Source organism: Sinocyclocheilus rhinocerous, unplaced genomic scaffold (genome assembly GCF_001515625.1).
Source record: "Sinocyclocheilus rhinocerous isolate Xijiao unplaced genomic scaffold, SAMN03320098_v1.1 scaffold1149, whole genome shotgun sequence".
NCBI classification, from domain to species: domain Eukaryota; kingdom Metazoa; phylum Chordata; class Actinopteri; order Cypriniformes; family Cyprinidae; genus Sinocyclocheilus; species Sinocyclocheilus rhinocerous.
The window spans coordinates 1,265,974-1,289,475 of record NW_015664180.1 but is presented as its reverse complement, the minus strand read 5'-3'; the positions used below and the strand labels follow the sequence as shown (position 1 = coordinate 1,289,475).

General features: G+C 37.9%; 1 protein-coding gene across 1 annotated transcript in view; it reads left to right on the top strand.

Moving 5' to 3' along the window:
* LOC107729670 (transducin-like enhancer protein 4) overlaps nt 1-23,502 on the top strand; it is a 53,728-nt gene that overhangs the window by 15,917 nt on the left and 14,309 nt on the right. The window contains exons 3-6 of the mRNA XM_016540319.1: nt 1,147-1,210; nt 12,028-12,072; nt 20,544-20,606; nt 22,280-22,354. Of these exons, the coding sequence (XP_016395805.1) occupies nt 1,147-1,210; nt 12,028-12,072; nt 20,544-20,606; nt 22,280-22,354 (247 nt within the window). The remainder of the gene's footprint in view (nt 1-1,146; nt 1,211-12,027; nt 12,073-20,543; nt 20,607-22,279; nt 22,355-23,502) is intronic.

The window sequence follows — 23,502 nt, the reverse complement described above, 5'->3', positions numbered from 1 at the left end:
AAACCGCATAAACACATTTCATTACACCAAATACACAAAATAATGTTCTTTTTAGCAACATCATATGACCCCTGTGAATTGGACCATCTTTCAAGTGAATCAGTTTGGATTGATTCTTGTAAGTGAATTGGTTTGCTCTGATTCATTTAAATTAATTGATTAATTCTTATTAATTTGAATTATTGGTTTGTTTTAAGTGAACTAGATTATTCTGATTCATTTAAGTTAGGGCTGGACAATAATTCAATATCACATGATCCTTCTAATCATTCTAATATGCTGATTTGCTGATTATCAATATTTAAAACAGTTGAGTACATTTTTTTTCAGGATTCTTTGATGAATAGAAAGATCCAAAGATCAGCATTTATCTGAAATAAAAAGCTTTTGTAACATTATACACTATTCCATTCAGTATAATTTTTATTATTTTTTTGGGAAATTATAGAAATTAATACTTTTATTTAGCAAGGATGCTTAAAATTGATCAAAAGTGATGATAAAGGCATTTATAATGTTACAAAAGATTTCTATTTCAGATAAATAGTGTTCATATCGATATCGGAATTATATCGTATCGACCGAAATTAAGAAATATATCGTGATATCAATTTTGGCCATATTGTCCAGCCCTAATTTAAGTCAATCAGTTTGTTTTGATTATTGTAAGTAAACTAGTTTGTTCTGATTTATTTAATTTAATTGATCTATTCTTATTTACTGAAGTGTATAGGTTTGTTATGATTAATTTAAATTAACTGGTTATTCTGATTCCTCTAAGCGAGTTCGATCATTTTGATTCTTTTAAGTAAATCAGATTGTTTTGATTTCTTTAAGTGAATTAATTTATTCTGATTCATTACATTTAATTTATTCATTCTCATTCACTGAAGTGTATCAGTTTGTTCCGATTCATTTAAGTGAGTTTGATCATTCCGATTCATGTAAGTAAATCAAGTTGTTTTGATTCAGTAAATCTGTTTGTTCTGATTCATTTAATTTAACTGATTCAATTTTTATTACTTTAAGGGAATCAGACTTTTCAGACTCGGTTTCTGATACACTGACAAGTCATTCGCATCTTTTGTACAATTCATATTTTTCTACTGTGTTTTTCATTCATATTTTTCTGCCGTGTTTTCACAGTCTCAAAATAGAGTGTGAGAAGCTGGCCAGCGAGAAGACAGAGATGCAGCGCCACTATATCATGGTGAGCTTTTCAACCCTCATATTGTCAGATCTGCCATACGCTCCAGTAAATACTGCATAAAAGCCCGTCTGTGTTTAAAAGGAGAGATTGCGTTTGATTTCATGTTACAGGCTGTTTGGTTAACCTGAGGATACATCAGCGGGATTACGATAGGGGATGAGTGAGATGAAAAAGTGAGAGGGAGAAGGAAGGGCGATATGCGAGAGGAGGATGAAATGATGAGAGAAAAGAGGTAGAAACAGAGAAACAAATATCACAAGCACAGACATGTAAATAATGAGAGGGAACAAGGATTCAGTGCTTGCAGAAATCAGATAACCCAGAAGACTATATTTAGCCTGCTAGACCTGCCATGTACGCTAAGACTTGTTTCAACAGCCTTCCCCTTTATTTTCATGCATTTATAGTTTACCACATTTCTCTGTCTATGCTCTTTGACGACTAGACAGGACTGCGTGTTCTTCTCGTCTCTTTTTTGTGAATGATTTATTTGTTGATGGGCATGAAATAGTTTTCAGAGCTCATTTGCGATGGTGTGTTAGCCTCCTAGCTAACAAAAACAACAGAGACAGTGAATTGGATGATATTCAAGTGTTAAAAGCTTTGTTCGGTGCCGTGGTTCAGTGGTTGGCACACACACTCCTGATATTTTGAGCAATGCTGAAGGTCTTAACATCTCTTCCTCCACTATCCATCCAATAAAGCAAAACACCCCCATGGTTATTTTAAAAACACGTTGAGGTTGTGGCCTTGTATTAATATGTCGAGACATGATACAGATTCAGAGGAAGCAGATTCAAATCTGGCCTTCGACATGTCGAAATCTCATCATTCATCATCATCACAATTATTCATCATCGTCTTTACATAAAATCGTTCTGGTATCTATTCAATAAAACAAGAATCTTACAAAGACATTTAAACAAACAAAAAATGTCAAACCTAATATATAGTGTCCATATGAGAGATTCAGGTTCGAATATGGCTTGCAACACGAACACACCCTGATCCCATTTCATCGCGCCTTAAAAATGATCAATAAAGCGAAAATAAATGCATTTATTTATTTATTCATTCATTCTTTCATTCGTATATATTTTATATATTTATTTCTAATTAATTTTAATTTAATTAATACTACTACTAATAATATTTAACAATATTTATTAATAATATAAATGCATATGAATTAATCATATAAATAATATAAACAACAAGGCTGTGGCTAAAAAATTAATCCCAGCCAAAATCCATTAAATAAAAAATTTTATTTGTTTGTTTTGATTTAATTATTTATAAATATTTGTATGTATTTTAATTAATATTAATGTAAAGTCCTTTTTAATTAATAATAATATTCAATTATATTTATGAATAATATAAATATTAATTGATGATATTAATAGTATAAACAACAAAGATATGGCTCATAGATAGATTTTGTATGGATGGATGGATGGACGGACAGATAAATAGACAGATGTTGTATGGACAAATGGAATACTTTTCTTGTCACTATCAGCTATCCAATTAAACAAAAAATATTTAAAAAATTGTCCTATAAGCTCAATTATGTGCTAAACTATACATGCAACTTTCAACTATATGGTAAACTATGCCGCTGATTTGGAAGACAGAGGTTCGAATCCGCCTCAATGTCATTAACTATTAAATCTTAAATCCTGATTGTGGATGGCAGTATTTGTGTGTGTGTGTGTGTGTGTGTCCTGATGTGCCATCATGATCTAGCCTTTAATAAGCGCCCATCTACATGGTCACTGTGTGACCGCTGTGTGTAATCCAGACCCTGGGGCAGCTGAGGATGGAAAGATGGAACAAACGAGGGGGCTAATGCGCTGCTTTTGCAGTAACACCCCCGCCCCAACTCTCTGCTCGCCTCCAAACATTACTGTCACAGATTGCCCTCGCGCCAGAGAGAGAGAGAACATAAGGAGAGATCAGCGGCAAAGACGAATGATGAGAGTGAGTGAGTGAGTGAGAGAGAGCGGTGATTGAAACGCAGCAGTAAAAAAAGAAGAAAGAAGAGGGGAAGATAAAGGCCGATAGCGAAGATGAAGAGCAGAAGAACTGACAGAGTGAGAGAGACGGTATAAAGACGCAGCGGGAGACAGTAAGATGACGAAAAGATGAGGGCAGAGAAATAAACACACAAGAAGGAGATGAAGAGAAGGAGGAGAAGGGGAAAACCAGGAAGGCAGAAAGGATAAGACACATTTGAAAACGATTACTCCTTAGTAAGCTAAACGTTTGAGTGCTGCCGTGTGAGTGAAAATAAGAGAGAGAAAAGAGAGAAAACACTAATGAATTGCTCCTGTTTTAAGAGATTTTGAAACTTGTTGCTGCCCTGTGATGGAAAACTAACTGATATTTCCAAACCAAACAAATCAAATTATAAAGCAAACAGCAGTAGGGCTGCAATACATTCATTTACTTTCAGGTTTAACTCGCATTTAAAGCTACGGTACACAATTTCTGCTCCAGTAACGGCACCAAAGGTAATTGCAAAAATCATTTTCAAAACAATTTTCAACAAACATAAAAAAGAAGCATGCACGTCGCTGGCAGGTTGCTCAAATGGAGTGGGAAAGAAACTGAAATATCTTTAATTTACTCCGTTTAATACGTTTAACGCTACGGTAAAGCAACAGTAGGCTTACACAATTTCTTCTCTATTAGTGGCATCAAAGCTGATTGTACAAAAAATAAATAAATAAATAAAAACAAAAGAAAATTTAAATAAATTTATAAAAAGTTTTTGAAAAATCATCTTTAAATTACTTGCAGTTTCACTTTTAACTCGCATTTAAAGCTACAGTACACAATTTCGAAAATAATTCAAAATAATTTTCAAAACAATTTTAAAACATCTTTCATTTACGTGTTTCACTTAACTTTCCAAAACATTCGTAAAGGGCCAAAACATTCTTGTCTAGCTACACAAGCTTGATTTCAGTGCCACAAATTTCTGTTTACAGACCTTCACCTAATGTATCCATGATGATATGTTGGTCAAAACAACTCGGAGGAACATTTTATTGCTCAGAGTTGCTCTTTTATAGCTCATGAAACCGTTCAAATTTTTTGTAGGCCTACTCAGTATCTGCTCAGATGTTTCTTGTAACTCTGTGAGGCAATTGTTGACATGCTGTGAGAGTATAGAGCTATAAAATGAATGCACATTACAAAGCTCAGATAATTTTGATGAGATCACAGGTTTCACAATATGCCTGTATTGATGATAACTATATTAAAAAAATTAAATATCACTATCATGTTAATACTAAACACTTAATATAACATTGCAAATAATCCAGCATTGACACTCCAACACAGTAGGTGGCGGTATTGCATTTTTACTTTCCAATGCACTGCTTTTTCATTTTTTTTCTATGCAAACACGCTAGATGGAAATAAAAAAACAAGCCCTTCCAGTTAAAATAAGTTGAACTTTTAAAACCTGTTTTTTTTTCTGTTCCACTGTCCTGAAACTCACGTTCTTAAATGCAAAAACACATTCTGTGAACTAGCTGTTGCCACCCATCCTAAAATGGAAAAAAATTACTTTGGCCACAGTAATCATGTAGTGAAAATCAAGTATTGTGACAGCGCTAGTTGAGGCTTTTTCTAAACTCTGAGAATACCAGATATGAGAGCAAATGGGAGATATTATTATAGTGTTGCTGTAATTTTTGTTTGCATTACAGTTTCGATAGTGTTTCTTTTCAGAAATGTCTTATACTCCTCATACTTATTAACTAATTATTTAAGGTTTTATTCAGTTTGAAATTCAATTTGATAAAATGGCATTCTGCAATTTGCTTCATCTATAATTGCACTGATATGAATTGGCAGTCTATGAATCACGGCTCTGGTTTTGTGTGGCTGATAACGCACTCACAATTTTCTCCCGTCTGTCAGGAAACTTGCCAGGTAACTCGTAATTCAGTCTCGGATTCAAGAACAGCCGCCAACAGCACTGTCACTAACGACGGTCGTGGCTTTCATATAATGTCACTTTATTGTCTGGGGAAAAAAGGAAGTATAATGAAATAATTTATGATACGGCTCTTTCTTTGGCTTGTAACTGATTGAAATTATGAAGAATATGAATGTCTTAATACAAAACTTATCATGATTCTGTCATCATTTACTCACACTCATGTCGTTCCAAACCTGTATGACTGATTTTCTTCCATGGAATACATGGAATGTCTTATTATTGGGAGATGCAAGGGTCTGTTGTACTTACCATTGGAAAAAGTGTAACGGCTAACTTGGATCACATGGGGCTCATCATACAATCGCCTCTGGTCTCCTTCCCTGCATACTGTCAAAGCCGCAGCGTTAGCACTAGCTGTTACGTTTTTTTGGCTAAAGGTTGCAGGCTTGCCCTCCAGTGGCTTTGGTTATACCTTAGCTGTCCACCATTATATTGGAGCCATAAAAAAATGGCTGCCCACTGCTCCGGGTGTGTGTTCACGGTGTGTGTGTGTTCACTGCTGTGTGTGTGCACTTTATACGTAAGCCGTCCGCCATATTGGAATGGTCAAAGTGAACACTCAAGAGCAAGTTGCCTGTGTGTCTGCAACCGTAGTTATATGCGTGTATGAATATCCACATCTGCAATAGACTTAGGCATAGGGAGGCCATATGTGCCATTTATATGGGGCATGTCCTGGTCAGGATTTTTATATTGCCTAAAACATCCAAAGTAGTTTGACCAATAACATGTTTGTTCGTTCGTTCGACTTGAAGCATCGCTGCGCACCGAACATTGTATGACACCAAAGTATCGCGAGAGTGATTCGAAAGCATAAGGAGCCGTCTGCTCTGCTCTCTATAGCTCTTGTGAATGTTATACAATGATCGACCTGCACAGTGCAAACAGCCAAAACCTGGATATTTTAGGCAATATAGAAATCCTGGCAAGGACGCGTCTCGTAAAAATGGCCCGTATGGTCACCCTACTTAAGCAGCTAAACTAACACAATACAACAAAGACGAAAGCATTAGCTAACATGACATTAAAATGTTACTATAATTTAAAAACCTGCATGTAATACTGAGTTAATACATATTAAAAACACAAACACAAACCAACACATTCTTACCTGTTAAAGTTTATACAATTTCTTCGGGAATTTAAATTTATGTGGTTTTTACAATCAGAGTCTGCACAATGTTGTGGCATCTTGGAAAATGCATTTATTTTATTGTGAGTGACGTCTCATTGACCGTTCCAAGATGGAGGACACATCTATGATTGAAACCGTCAAAACCGGTCCGTGAACTCAAGAGCAAGTCAACTGCAACCATGAATATGTATGTCTGTAATAGACAAGCACTTGATTTAGCTAAACTAACACAATACAAGAAGACGAAGGCATTAACCAACACAACATTATAAAGTAACAATAGTTTAAAAACCTGTCATATTGAGTTAATCGGCCTTCATTTAAAAACACAAACACATTCTCACCTGTGCAAATGTATCCTATTTCTTCAGGAATTTAAATCTCAAGAGTTTTTTTACAACAAGAGGCTGCAGTCTTGTGGCATCTTGGGAAACTCGTTGATTTTACCTGTGAGTGACGACACATTGACCGTTCCAAGATGGCGGATGTGTCGATGTGTCTGGAGCGGTCATATGTGGCATCTAAATATAGCCTATGTGTACAAGTCGGAGCTCTCAAAGAATTCAGTTTATAAGTTGTAATTGCGAGTTCTACAAGGACGTGAACACATTTGACAAGTCGGAATCTCGTAATTACATAAATTCTGACATCTGTAAAATCTGACAGCTATCGTAACTGCATGCTGAAAGCCTAAAACGCCTTTTCACCCTCGCAAACTTTGGTATTTCTTACTGAAAATGCAAATCTATTTAGTATTTCCTTTTTTGGAGCATTTTTGACAGTACAGAGGACGGCTATTTTTATATCGGTCAATTCAAATTGGGCTGTTTGGTGTAAATGGGGTCGTGGCAGATGCGATGAGCCGGAGAGGACAGCCCAATGGAAATTATATCTCATCAATGTTGCCTGTCTAGTAATACTAGATCAGGATGAGCCAATCAATGTGTCTGAGCTTAGAAGATCACAGCTGTATCCAGTACAGTGGAGTGGACACACAGAATCTACAGAGATTTCAGCAAGAGCCGAGTGTCCAGCGACACAGCAGGATGTATGTACAAGCGACGGATGGCAAACAGCTGCCGGGTTGAACCAGGGGACACCCAGTGCATTTTGCCCCTTGTTAGACTGGTGAGGACTAATACGCACACACCGTGGCTGCGGCAGGAGGAGAGGCTTTGTTGAACCTCCACCGCATTGAGCCTCGCTACATCCGCCACATGCCGCGCGCAATCTGCTCCAGACAACACACACACACGGACAGACTCAGGGGATTACACATACACACACACACTCTCGCGGTGTAGAATGAGAATGCACATAACATGAGAGAGCTTATATAACAATGACCAAGCCAAAAGCGCGTCACAATCCCGCCAATATTCAGAATAACAACAAATAAATAAATAAAAACACGTCACTGTGAAACTCACCCACCTTCAGATATGAGCTTAAATACACAAGTGTGCTATGTAAACTACTACACATACTTTATTTCTTGGCTAATAATTTAAATTTGTTCTTGGCCTGCCAATTTTTTACTGGCCCCGCCAAAAAAAAGATACTGTAGATTTATTTCATCAACGTAAATGAATCTAAAAAGTTTTATTTTTCTTACCCTATCAATATTTTCAGTGACCCCACCACAAAAAAGACACTTTTTTTTAAAACTATATTTGTGTCAGAAGCAGATGTATTGGTTAGCTATAAGCCATTCATTAAACTCATCAAAAAAGTTGTCTTTAATGGAATTAATTTAGAGATTAATTTAAGATTTTTTGCTATTCAAATTTGTTCTGACCCTATCAATATTTTTAGTGGACCCACCGCAAAAGAAGATGCTCTCATTTTTAGTAGCATAATTATGTTTGTTCCAGAAGCAAATGTATTTGTTATTCATTAAAAAAGTTTTTTTAATTAAATTAATTTAAATAATTTAAAATTCAAAAATAATTAACTTTTAATTTTAAATGAATCAAATTAAATTTGTTATATTTCCAAGTGTTATTGCAAATTAAAAACTTTAATTTAGTTTATTTGATTATTTTTTAATTTTTAAGTTATAACTTTAAAAAAAAAAAACTTGCTATTTAAATAAAGAGCTAAATACATTTTCTCCTGACACACTTATGTTCAAATTTATCTATAAATGAATAAAATAAAATGAATTGTGCTATAATTTCTTATAGCTCAGCTATTTTTTTTTTTAAATGGTGGTATACAGTGTATTTATCATATTTAACCCATTTACAGTTTTGACTATTTTATACAAATTTCTCCAGCTAGATAATTGTTTTCTTTTTTTTTCTTTTCATTTTTTTTTCTTTTTATTTGTAGTGAGCATTTTGCCTTTATTTGATTAGATAGTGGAGAACCGAGAGGAAAGTACTGGAAGAGAGGGACATGACCCAATCTGTGTCCCAATGAGCACAACAACAGGTCATTTGAGACGTCCATCAACTTGTCCCAAATTCTCTCACACTGGTCCTTGGACAAGGATGGTCCTGGAACTGTCCTTATTGTTGAGTCCTGTAATTGTATGTCTATAAATTGTAGCCGGGAAAGCCAAAAGATATTTAGTAAAGCTACAACTAAAGGACTAAAGTTCTTTGAAGAGAAAATGAGCTGCAGGTGTCCCGTCCTTAGACTGCCTGTCTGGCACTCTATCATTCAACAGTTTCTTCAGGGAGACTGTAGACACAACATGCTGACTGTTGAAACTATTTCAGCTTAATTAAACATCTTATTTACAGGACTGTGTGTAGGTTGAGGTAATAGATTACTTGTCAGTTAAACTGATACAAACTCCTGTTGCCACATTAAGTACAGCTCATTTTGAGTCATGTTTGCCTGTACAAAACTCAGTGCCTTGATTCTAGATTGTTCTGGGATGTTGCCAGGGTGTTTCTATATGGTTTCTAGGGTGGATACCAAACATCTAGGACACTGTTTCCCCAAACCTGTGTGTTTGGTTTTGTGTTAAGGCTGGCTAATGGAAGCATTTCCATTCAGTTGGTACCGATGTGTCGGCCAGGGCAATTAATTGGCTATATCGGCCTATTTTTGTGTGAATTAGAATTTTCGTTTGGCGTTTTCTCCCTGGATTGATTCTACATCAAAACATGCTGAGAACTAATGTTGGTCTGAAATGATGCAGAGACCTTTTTTGGCCGTTACTGAGGTAATACGAGTGCTGCTGAATAGCCTTCTGGTCCGCCGCAGAGCTTTTTAAAACGGAACCGCTTCCAGCGGCCCTGATGCACTATCAGCATGCAGAACCAGCAAACGTGATTTATATTTGTGTGTGTGTGTGTGTGCCAGCAGACCAGATAGATGGGGAAATGGTTCTGCTGTTATGTCACGCTTTATCTAAAATTCATCACCCACCGGAGCGATCAATACTGGAAATGCAATAAATTTGAATACAGCGCAACACATGTCTAAAATGCTTCATTTTATAGACTCGCATTTAAACTGCCAGTCAAAAGTTTGGACGCGCTTGACTGGATTTATGGTTCTCATGATCTTAAAATCCTTTTGGTCTGAAGGTTTTTATACAAGGCTTGAAATGAGTTTTGTAGACAAAATTGTGCCTATGCATGAATTTCTTTACAAAACAAAAATCTTATCATTATTGTTATATTTAAATGGATTGTGAACTGCCTTTTTTATTATTTTGTACTGTTCTCTGAGGTCCACTTATAATGTTATCAAGATTTTTAATAATAAGGAAGAAATGGGCTATTTTCTGTCCTGTTTTGACCCCCCTCATCTGAACGCTCTGTTTGAATAGACGTGGCGTATCGTAGACTCAGAAGTGAATGCCCACTGCTATGATTGGCTAATAGTTGTGTATGTTTGACAGTCTACGTCCTTCAGAGATGGACGCTGCTGTGATTTAGGTTAAAAAGGCATAACAGACCTAATAATAGGAATAATAAAAGCTACTCACACGTGTGTTGCGATATTACTGACGGATCCAATATAGTCGGCACAGCATCGTCTTTTAGTTTGAATCTTTCTGAAAATCCTGGGTCGAATCATGCCTTGTTTGTAAACTAATCCATGGTCAAATGTTCTTACTGACGCAGTCTGGCACTTCATTAAAAATAAAGTTCATCAAATAAAGTCTATCGTTTGGTTTCTGCGTAGACCCGCGTTTGCGTCTCTCAATATTTACACTACATGCGTGAATCTGTGGGCGGGGCTAAACACGCAGTGATGTAGAAGCAGGTGTTGATCTTCTACGGAGGCGGGGTTTAGCCACACTATTACATCATAGAGTGGCACATTCCACAAGCTGTCATTTTGGCAGACTGGCTTCAGTATATGCCATTTTTAGACTAACAAGAAAGTTTTGAGTTCTGAAACTTACAGAATGTTTTTATAGCGCAATGACCTCTTAAATATCAAAAGATCATGGGAATTTGGATTTCTCAGTTCATGACAACTTTAATGGATTTTTTGGGGTCAGATAGTGAGGAAAAATCAGCCAACAAGTGTCCAGCATGTCAAATTTAACTTATTTTAATTGAAAAATTTTAATTTAAATTGAAAATCGCCATTTTATTAACTAATCGGAAATTCCTCCAATCTGAGAATGCTGATACTCTGCTGCGGTTTAGGACTAAAACCTATAGTTTTATAGTCAGAGAAACAATCGCCATCTTTAAAATTTTGTCTTTGTACTTCCGTTTTTGCAGTAGCTCTGTGTATTTCTATAGCATCGCTGTTGTTGAAGAGTAATTAGCTGGTGAAGTGGATTTACTTATTGTAGAGTTAACAAAATTGATCATGAGCATTGTAATCTTCAAAGCGGATGTCATAACAAATGTAAGTAGACCAGGACATTTTTTATACAAACGGTTCATTTATAAATCTGTAAGATCGTACCATCATGCTGTGGAAATACAATCCGGAAGACAGAAGACAATAAGCACAGAGTTGAAAATGGGAGGAACTACATAAGCCCATAGCGCAAATGGTGCGGAACGAATAGAGCTAAAGAAGAACCAGTAATATTAATATAGATACTTTGTTTCGCAAGCACTAATAAAGAATAAGTAGGTAGGTCTGTCCAAACTTTGAAATATTTTACCGCTGGTTAACCTCATATCGACACCTTTGGGTTTCCAGTCGCTGTCATTAGATATGATGAGACTTTAATCCTGAGATTAAACCGCAGAGAAGGTTTGATAGAAGAGAGGAGGTCAGGCACACATCAATGATGGGAAATGGAGTTTACGGAATAATAGAAGAGAAGGGCAGGGGAGAGGAGGATTAAAAAGGAAGGTCGGTAACGAGGGAGCTGATCGGGAAAGACAGCGATAAGGGGAGAGAAGAGGAAAAAGGATTTTTGAAAATCGAGCTACACACAGAGCAGTTACCGAGTGTGTGAGCGTTACAGACAGACGGAGAAAGACAGAATAAGCGAGCAGTTGTGTCAGGTTTCATCTTCATCATTGGCATCGTTGCTCATCTGCCTGCTGAAACAGACACGCAGAAACACACGCTGACGCGTTCAAACTCTCTTTGTCTTGCTGTAGTTTCAGCGTGTCGTTAGTGTCTATCAGGCCGCTGAGGTTTTAATTTGATTGATGATGATTCACTGCTGTTTAATTCATCACGCTACTGATTGATGCTCTCACGTTTGTGTTCCCACAGTACTACGAGATGTCCTACGGGCTCAACATTGAGATGCACAAACAGGTAAGACAAACCTGTTGGGCGAATTCACTGAACAGTTTTGCATGTGGTATTTTAACACTTGAAATCTTATTTTCATCTTATTTTCTGTTCACACTGCACACTGGCTGTTTATAAGCTTGCAGCTATGCACAATATTGTGCCTGTTTTGTGTATGCCCCAAATGATAAAAAAACTACTTCCGTTTACATTTGTAACACAAAAGATGTGGTTTGGATCCGGTCGATTAATGTACAATTTTATTTGATCTGACTGTTCACATTTGTAGCATATATGGATGTGGTTTGAATCTGGTTTATAAATGGCTAATTTCATGTCATCTGACTGTTCACGTGTGTGATGCATATGGATGCGGTTTGGATTCGGTTCGTTACATGTCTGATTTCATTCGGTCTGACTGTTCACACGTGTAACACATATGAATGTGGATTGGATTTGGGTTTGTACACATCTGATTTAATGTAATCTGACCGTTCACACTTGTAACATATGGATCCGGTTTATAAATGTCTGATTTCATGTGGTCTGACCATTTATACTTGTAACACATATGGATATGGTTTGTATCTGTTTTATAAACATCTGATTTCTTGCTATCTGACCATTGGCACTCCTAACATATATGGATGTGGTTTGAATCTGGTTTATAAATGTCTGATTTCATGTGGTCTGACCATTTATACTTGTAACACATATGGATATGGTTTGTATCTGTTTTATAAACATCTGATTTCTTGCTATCTGACCATTGGCACTCCTAACATATATGGATGTGGTTTGAATCTGGTTTATAAATGTCTGATTTCATGTAACCTGACCGTTCACACTTGTGGATGTAGTTTGAATCTAGTTTATATACGTCTGATTTCATGCATTTTTTGTTGTTACATAAATGAAATGTTATTAAATTAGTACTGTATTTATTATAGTGCTATCAAACGATTAATCGCGATTAATTGCATCCAAAATAAAAGTTTTTGTTTGTATAATATATGTGTGTGTACTGTGTATATTTATTATGTATATATAAATACACACACATGCATGTATATATTTCAGAAAAATGTTATGTTTGTATATTAAATATATTTATTTATAATATAAATTATATGAATATAAATATAGACATGTAAATACATGTAAATATTTTCAAAATATATAATGTATGTATGTGTATTTATATATACATAATAAATATACACAAAACACACATATATTATGCAAACAAAAACTTTTATTTTGGATGCGATTAATGCGCGATTAGTCATTTGACAGCACTAATTTATTATTATATAAATATTTTTGTATTAATGACATATTTGAAAAAAATTCCCTAGGAATAATTGAATAGATCATCCTCCACAACCAAGCACTCCGACTTCTAAAATGAGAAACTAGAAGACCATGCACATTGTGTTCAATTTGATACCTGATTTGCATAATTCCTTTTGAGAATCGGATACTGAAACCACATACACATGCAAGTGCAAATAAACAACGCTATCAGTAGGTGCAATTCATTCTCGGTGAATTCCCCCATGCGTGTTGGACAATGAAATGGTTATAATGGGATCAGAATACTCCATGATGCTCCATAATCACACACACATATTCATAAGCACACACACATGCTTTTTGGAGAGCTCTTAAAAGCATGAAGTGGACTTTATTTACATTTAAAAATACTAATTATATAATAACAATTGTAAAAATATTGAATATAAAAATTTATTTTTATATTATATTATATAAATCCAGACAGTCAGATCATAATGGGTGATTTTACCCATTTTTGCATACAATATGCCTAATGCGATCCATGAACAAATTTTGGGCACAGCTTAATACCTCCTGTAAGAATAGGCAGCACTGGTGTGTGTCTGTCTTTCCTTTCCTCTGACTGATTTCCCTCTAAATCAGTCTTTCCCAGCATCAGCAGCGTGTGAAGAAGGGGGTAATCATACATGCTCTCTGTGTGAGCTGGAACACATGAATGGAGAGTGTTGGAGGAAGACAGAAAGATAAAAAAGACACTAGAACATAAAAAGCTTTAAGAATTGTCATAAAGTTTGGTTAAGAACCACCCACTTAGACAGAGCAAGACTGTTTTATGGACGTGTGAAGCAAGGACCCTCAATTTCTGTTTTTATGTGCCGTTTAGTGGCGGCGCGTGTAGGTGTGTGTCAGTGGGTGGGGCTTCAGTCCTAATGCTTTCATATTCAACAAACTGATTGCCTCCTAATAGGATACACACATCTCTCTGTCTCCGCCCCTCCTGTAATCCTGCTTTGATCGTAGTGCTTTTAGGCTTTTCCTGTCTGTCTCTCTCTAGGTCTCACTCCTGTCCCTGTTCAATTAAAGCACTGGATTAAGACAAGCTGTGAGGGGTGGCTAGACAGAGATCTAGACGGGTCAGTGTGTGTGTGTGTGTGTGTGTTAGCCGCTGAATACTGTGCTGTGTTAAATCACCACACGATTTTCAGCAGTGCTCTGATGATGTTTGCACATGATTGGCATCTCAATCATAGTTCACCGCATCTGAATAGATGTATTCACTGAATCCCTGAATACATGCTTGAGATATGAGATATTAACAATAGTGCCGAATCATTGTCATATTATGATTATGAATGATATTTTGATAATCTTTAATTATACAATTATTTTTCATATCTATTTATCTATCTATCTATCCGTCCATTCGTCTGTACAATATCTATCTATCTATCCGTCCATTCGTCTGTACAATATCTATCTATCTATCCGTCCATTCGTCTGTACAATATCTATCTATCTATCTATCTATCTGTCTATCCATTCATCTGTACAATATCTATCTATCTATCTAGCTATCTATCTATCTGTCTATCCATCCGTTCATCCGAAATCTCTATCTATCTATCTATCTATCTATCTGTCTGTCTGTCTGTCTGTCTGTCTGTCCGTCCATTCGTCTGTACAATATCTATCTATCTATCTATCTATCTATCTATCTGTCTATCTATCTATCACCCATTTGTTTGTACAATATCTATCTATCCATCCATCCATCCATCCGTCCGTCCATCCTTCTGTCTGTATATATGTGTGTGTGTGTGCGCCGGCGGGTGTGGTTCTCAGCAATATTGTGAAACAGCCCCTCTAATGGCTCTGGCATTATGATTACATCCAATGCAGTGAGGTGTGTGTATGTGAGAGAGAGAGAGAGAGAAAGGTGGGATAGTGGACAAAAAAGAAAGAAAAAAAACAGCAGAACCATAAAAAAGTGGTAATATAAAGCCACACACACACACGCACGCCTTTAAAGTGATGCCCCCGGATGCAGGTTTGGTCTTATCAGCCTGCCCTCTTTATGTCTAATTGAGCCTGCCTCTCTCTTCCTCTCTTTCTCTCACTCTCTCTCTTCAAACATTTAAAGGCAAATATTAAGCAATGATGCTCTAATCACTGATTGTGGTCACAGGCACAGAGGTATTCAATAAAGCCCTCATTTTCTCTTCTCCTCATCTGTCACACTGCTCTCTCTCTCTCGCTCTCTCTCAGTCGCTGTGTCTCTTTCGCCCCCTGTCTCTCTCTATCTGTGCTTGTTCTCTCTTAAATTCCCTCCTTCTCTCGTTTTGGCTCGCTCTAGTGCTCGCTCTCTCCTTTTCTCTCTCTTTCTCTCTCTTTCTCTGGGCAGCGTGCCAGCCTCTCTTCCCCTGGCGCTCCGCCAGTATCCCCCTCTCCCCCCTCCTCTCCTCGCTCTCCCTCTCTTTCTCTCTGATTGATGGCCCTTCCATTCGGAAAAAGAAAGAAAAGAAACAGAACGAGGCAGGAAAGGAGAGCAGCAAAGCACTGAAAATCAGACACGCTCACAAAGGAGGACACGAGCACACATATATGCACAAAACCCTATACACATGCAAAGGCTCATGGGTAATTAAATGTGTGAGGGGGAAGCACTTACAGAGGGGGATGTGGACACATTCCTGCACATGAGTACACAAACAAATATAAATACACAAACTCTCACACTCTCCAAACAAAACAAAAAAGCCGTTTATGGGGCATCTGACAACGTCATTTACCCAAAAACTGTTTGATTTTTACACACACTCATCAGTTTAATATAAATATATTTTAATTAAAATATGTATCTATTAATATAAAATAACTTTAATTTTTAACATTTATATAAATTATAATAATTATTACTCAATTATTTATGTAGATACAGACATTATTTATTGTACTTTTTTATTTTTATCTATATAAAATGTTATTTGAATTATTATATTTTATATATACATAGACAAATGTAGGTTTGTATGTTTATGTTTTATTTAAATGTTAATATTTAGATTTTTTTATATTCAAATTTGAACGTTCATGAACAAATATTATACTCGCCCATTTAATTAGCGCAGACGGCCCAGAACTGCAAATGCTGCCACCTTTCTGACATGCAAACATGTCATGTAGATATAGTGAAAATATGATTCATTCCATTCGGATGGTAGAAAGTTAATAACCGTTGAACACACAAAGCAAGTCTATGCAAATGTGGAGACATGTTCACGCACTCACGAGAATTCTGGGTAAATATATGTGCACACACAAACAGCGGGGCATCTGCACCTACTCAGGTTCTTTTGATCGAGTGACAAAGCTATTATGCTAAAAGGTTGGCACCCTGGGACTTCCTCACAAACATGCACACACATCTTGTTTTCCTCTGTTTCTTCATTTCCCTCCTGCGCTCTCTCTCTCCTTCTCAAACACACTCTGTTTCATTCCAAACCGGTTACATCACTCGCTCCCTCAACCTCATTATACACAAATGAGCTCTGTTTCACTTGCGCGCACACTCACGCACACAATCTGCAGATGTTCAGCATCACTGCTACACTGTGTCCCAACAAAAATGCAAACAACCGAACACGCTTCCGTTCACTCGTCTGCAGTCTCATATGGCAGGAGTAACAAGTATTCTGCCAGGTAATAATAATAATTCCAGCTAATACTATTTGAAATACCATAACCTGATATTCATAAGTTAATATCCTATACACTGTGCTAGATGGATGGATGGATGGAGAGACGATAGATAGATAGATAGATAGATAGATAGATGGATGGATGGATGGATGGATGGACATCATTATGAATTGTGTTTAATGTATTATGTGGTGGTGTGCAGATTAAAATAGCTCAGCTACAAACACAGAGCTCTAAAACACAGGTTTGCTTTGCTCCTCATGTAGGTATTAGAGTGCACTTAGAGGTCTGCTGTGTTTCTGTGCCTCCATCACCGCAAATACTCCTCCATTAGTGTGTGTGTGTGTGTGTGTGTTAGAGAGAATCACAGAGCCTTATCACAGGACAGGAAGAAAAGAATGAAAAAACAGTAAAAAGAGTGTAATGGCTGGAGCATGAAGGTGGATGGTGACTGGGCACAGCGAGGAACGCCTTGAAAGGAACACGCGTGTGTGTGTGTGTGTGTGTGTGCGCGAGTGAAAGTAATTAACTGTTCATGTGTTGCAGCGTGTGTGAAACACTTGTCTGCCTGTCTGTTGTTTTTCTTAGTGAGACTATAATTAAACGTGTGTGTGTTTGTGTGCTCTGTTGCAAGGAGATTGAGACTATTCAAGCTATTCAGCCCTGAAGAGCTCTCTCTCTCTCTCTCTCTCTCTCTCTCTCTCTCTCACACACACACACACACACACTCACTCAGAGCCTCGGGAAATGGCTGAATGAATAGAACTCAACACACACAAACCAGACATATATTTTCTTAAGAACATATAAGTGTCACTTGCCCACACTGCTTCGATTCTGTATGGTTGCTAAGGTGTTCTAAGTGGTTGTTAGGGTGTCCTGGGCATTTCTACAGTGTGTGGTTGCAGGGGTCGCTAGAGTGTTCTGTGTGGTTGCTAGAATGTTATGAGGTGCTTTAAGTGAATTGCTAGGGTATTTTGTGTGGTTGCTAGGGGGTTGCTGGGGTTTTCAGGTTGTTGTTAGCATGTTATGGGTTACTTCAATTAATTGGTAGCATTTTCTGGGTGCTTTTAGGATGTTTTGAATGGTTTTTCAAGAATTGTTAGGTTGTGTAATTGAGTGGTTTCTATGGTGTTGCTAGGGCATCACTGTGGGGTTAGGGTTTTCTGGGTGGTTGCTATGATGTTATGAGTGGTTTTAGTGCATTGCTAGGGTGTTCTGTGTGGTTAATAGCATGTTGCCATGCAGTTGATAGGCTGTTGCAAAAGGGTTCTTGTTGGTTTCTAGGGTTTTATGAGTGTTTTAGCTCATTGCTTGGGTGTTCTTGGTGGTTGCCAGGGCTTTATACATGTTTAGCTTATTGCTATGGTGTTCTGCATGGTTTCTATGGTATTATGAGTGTTTTTGCATTGCTAGGGTGTTCTGTTTGGTAGTAGCATGTTGCTATGCAGTTGATAGGATATTGTTATGTAGTTCTTGGTGGTTGCTAGGGTATTTTGGATGGTTGCTAGGATGTCATTAGTGTTTTTTAACGCATTGCTAGGTTGTTCTGTTTGATAGTAGCTTGTTGCTTTGCAATTGGTAGGGTGTTGCTACATACATAGTTCTTGGTGTTTGCTAAATGGTTGCTAAAGTGTTCTGGGTGGTTGCTATGGCATTTCTGTTTGATTGCTAGGTGATTGCTTGAATGTTCTCTTGGTTGATACTAGGGTCTTATTCTCAATTCTAGAGTGTTCTTGGTGCTTGCTAGGGTTTTATGAATGTTTTAGCTCATCGCTGTGGTATTCTGCACTGACATTATGATGTTTGCTAGAGTGTTTTGCATGGTGCCATTAGTGTTTTTAACGCATTGCTAGGTTGTTCTGTTTGGTAGCTATGCAGTTGATAGGATGTTGCTACATAGTCTTGGTGGTTGCTAGGGGATAGCTGTGGTGTTCTGGGTTGTTGCTAGGATGTCATGAATTGTTAACACATTGCTAAGGTGTTTTGTTTGATAGTAGCGTCTTGCTTTATGGTTGATAGGGTGTCGCTCCGTAGTTCTTGGTGGTTGCTATAGTGTTCTTGGTGTTTGCTATCGAATTGCTAGGGAATTCTGGGTGGTTGCTAAGGTGTTTCTATGTGGTTGCTAAGTGATTGCTAGAGTGTTCTTTGTGGTTGCTAGAGGATTGCTATTGTTCTGGGCAGTTGCTAGGATGCCATGAACCCGAAACGTTTTTAACACATTGCTAGGTTGCTCTGTTAGTAGTGTGTTGCTTTGCAATTGATAAGGTGTTGCTGCGTGCATAGTTCTTGGTGGTTGCTAAGGCATTTCTATATGGTTGCTAGATGATCGCTATGGTGTTCTTGGTGGTTGCTATGATATTATGAATGTGTTATGCATTGCTAGGTTGCTCTGTTAGATAGTAGAGTGTTGCTTTGCAGTTGGGTGTTGCTACATTCATAGTTCTTGGGGGTTGCTAAATGGTTGCTAGTGTGTTCTTGGTTGTTGCTAGGGTGTTCTGGGTGGTTGCTAAGGCATTTCTATATGGTTGCTAGATGATCGCTAGCGTGTTCTTGGTGGTTGATATGGTTTTAAGGGTGTTTAAGCTCATCGCTATGGTGTTCTTGGTGGTTGCTATTAAGGCTGCACGATAAATCGCATGCGATGTTTAACGCGCATCTTATCAGTAAAGCCGGTTCTGTAATCAGCGGTAAATCTCCATCACCTGCAGGCTTTCACATTGAGCAGCATTAACTACACAGAGCCGTTGTTCACTGACGAGCTGCGCAAAACCACGTTCATATTCATGCGATTTTTTGCGCAGCTCGTCAGTGAACAACGGCTCTGTGTAGTAAATGCTGCTCCATGTGAAAGCACGCACGTGATGGAGATTTACTGCTGATTACAGAACCGGCTTTCTGACAAGATGCACGTTAAATATCGCATGCGATTTATCGTGCAGCCCTAGTTGCTATGATATTATGAATGTGTTATGCATTGCTAGGTTGCTCTGTTAGATAGTATCATGTTGCTTTGCAGTTGGGTGTTGCTACAAACATAGTTCTTGGTGGTTGCTAGAGTGTTCTTGGTTGTTGCTAGGGGATTGCTAGAGTGTTCTGAGTGGTTGCTAGGGCATTTCTGTATGTTGTTAGGTGAATGCTAGAGTGTTGTTGGTGAATACTAGGGTTATGGAGTGGTTTATTACTAATTTCTAGGATGTTCTGGGTGGTTACTAGTGTTAGGAATAGGTTTTTTTTATCATTCATGTCCACAATATTACAATTAACCTGCAACCTCCATCCCAGATGTGCTAATTGCCTTCATTTCATTATTATCTGTCACTCCCTTCCTTTGTCTTGTGCATCTTTTGTTGCTAAGACATCATTGTCATGAACATAATCTAAGCTGAAGCCATTTGTGTGCTTGGGAATTGAGAGCCCAGTGCTGTTGTACAGGTTTATCACTGTCACTGTTTTCTCTTCTAATCAAGCGTGTGTACGTGTGTATTCTCTTGCAGGCGGAGATCGTGAAGCGACTCAGTGCTATCTGTGCTCAAATCATCCCTTTCCTCTCTCAGGAGGTATGATGACAGTGATTGACAACTCATCAAGGTTCTGGGGTCTTCTCCCACAGGCGCACAGACACGTTCTCGTTCCCCTCCCTGTCAGACTGATTCACCCTCAGTACGCCAGACAGATTCTAGATTTTAAGATTCACATCTCTGACTAAACAAGGACTGCTGATATCCTGCGTTTTTTAACAAAGCCGCAAAATCCTGCCGCGTTCATTTACCGAAAGTTGTCTGCGATGACTTGATGAGCTCAGGTTGCAAATTCAGCTTGAGTCCAGCATCGCTGTTTCCTTTATTAGCAGCTCTGCTACTAGTGTTACAAGCAGACTCCAATCTCACACCATTGGTTGAACCAGAAGTCCAACATTGACTCACTTTACCTTTCAAATGAGTCCAAACAACCGATTCTAGCCATTCACATACAAATTGAAGAGTTCTTGGGGACAGTAAACAAATTAAGGGGATAGTTCACTTAAAAAATTAAAATACTGTTATCATTTACTCACCCTAAGTTTTTCCGAACCTGTATGAGTCTTCTGTTGAGCACAAAAGATGAAAAATGTTGGTAACCAAACAGCCGATGGTAGCCATGGACTTCTATAGTATGAAAAAAAATACTATGGAAGTCAATGACTGTTGTCTTCAAAATTTCTTCTACATTTTCAGAATATCTTCTTTTGTGATCAACAAAAGAAAGAGTCTCATACAGGTTTGGAACAAGTGGAGAATTTTTATTTTTGGGTGAACTATCCCTTCATCGGTCTCATAGAGTTGCTAGTTTCTATCAATTCGCATGAAAGGTAGAAGGAGAACTTTATTAGAAACAAGCTCTTGAGATTCGGCTGTTGCTTTTCTAGCTGTTGCGTTAGTATGGATGGCTAAGACTAGAATGGCTTGTTTTGTGTCCCAACTAATTCAAAGCTCCAGTTCCCTTGTAGAGGAGCCACAGATCCATTGTTATCTTCAAAGCTTTGGAGCTGCAGTCCTCTGGAGTCTACAGTGGCCTGCATGAACACACACTATGAATTAATGCAACTCACCTTTAGAGTTCAAAACCGAAATGGAAAATGAGAAAGGATCAACATAATTTCTCAAGAAATTGTGCAAGCACATTATATATTTAATATATAGAATGTATATATGTATATAAGTTCTGTTATTCTGACTAAATAACGTTAAAAACTTTTATTGTAGATTATGTAAGATTTCAGTAAATAACATATCTGTTTACCGATCATTATTTTCATACAGTCTGTTTGTAAATATAACCTTTTATACAATGTATACTGATAGAGCTCCCTTTCATTTGAGGATAACTGTGGTCCAATAAAACGTGGATCCTCATTTTAAATGAGGAGGATTTATTTTGGCAGATGAGCAATAAAAGATCAGGCGGAACTGTATTGATTAGGAGGTCACCTTTAGCATTAGCTTGAGTTAGTATCTGCTGATGGGGAAGGACAGAGTGATATGTCTGTCAATACTGACTGTGCGTCTGTGTGTGTGTGTGTGTGACAAACAGAGGGATGGAGCGAGAAAGTGCAAGAGAGTAATGGAGGATAAATACAATTTTTGTGAGATGTGTTTACTTTAATTCACGTTTTATTTGAGTGTGGTTGAATTTGTGTCTATAAGTGAATATTTTGAATCTATGTCTTACCATGTATCTTTGTGTGTATCAGCATCAACAGCAAGTTGTTCAGGCGGTGGAACGTGCCAAACAGGTCACCATGGCAGAGCTCAACGCCATCATAGGGGTGAGTGGCCTCTGACCTCTCATACCGGTAGGTAGACGGATGGATAGATAGATAGATGGATGGATGGATGGATGGATGGATAGATAGATATATAGATAGATAGATAGATAGATAGATAGATAGATAGATAGATATCCAGGACCTCCACATCCAGCATCTTCACCTTCACCAAAATCGTCTGAGACCAGCCACCCGGACAGCTGCTGCAACAATCGGTTTGCATAACCCATCCATCCATCCATCCACCCACCCATCTCTCCATCCATCCATCCATCCACCCACCCATCCATCCATCTCCTTGTATTTCTGTGCATGTCTGCCTGTCTGTTGTCTTTATCTCTGTCTCTCTGTCTGTCTGTCTGTCAGCAGCAGCAGCTCCAGCACCTGTCTCACCACACTCCATAAAACTGTACATTTTAGAGTGGCCTTTTATTGTGGGCAGCTTAAGGCACACCTGTGCAATAATCATGTTGTCTAATCAGCATCTTGATATGCCTCACCTGTGAGGTGGATGGATTATCTTGGCAAAGGAGAAGTGCTCACTAACACAGATTTAGACAGATTTGTGAACAATATTTGAGAGAAATAGGCCTTTTGTGTACATAGAAAAAGTCTTAGATCTTTGAGTTCAGCTCATGAAAAATGGGGGCAAAAACAAAAGTGTTGCGTTTATAATTTTGTTCAGTGTAGATAGATAGAGAAAAAAGGAAAGAGAGATCAGAAAGCTGATAAAGAGAGGTCTCTCCTCTCTGTGCTAAATTACAGCTGGTTTTGTTGCTGGCTGTTATAGAGCGACACAATCTCTCTTCATTCCACTGTCTCTCTGAGCTCTGATCATATTACTGCAATTAAACCCCAGTGATAGAGTAATACTGCCCACACAGGACAGCAGCAGACAGAGCCTGACAGACACTGACACCACTGCTGCTGTAGGACCGGAGAGCTTATTTCTATGAAGTTACTTTTAGTTACTTAGTTACTTTCTGTATAGTTACATATCTATCTGTCCATCCATCTGTCCGTCCATCCATCCATCTGTCCGTCCATCCATCCCTCTGTCCGTCCATCCATCCATCTGTCCGTCCATCCATCCATCTGTCCGTCCATCCATCCATCTGTCCGTCCATCCATCCCTCCCCCCATCCATC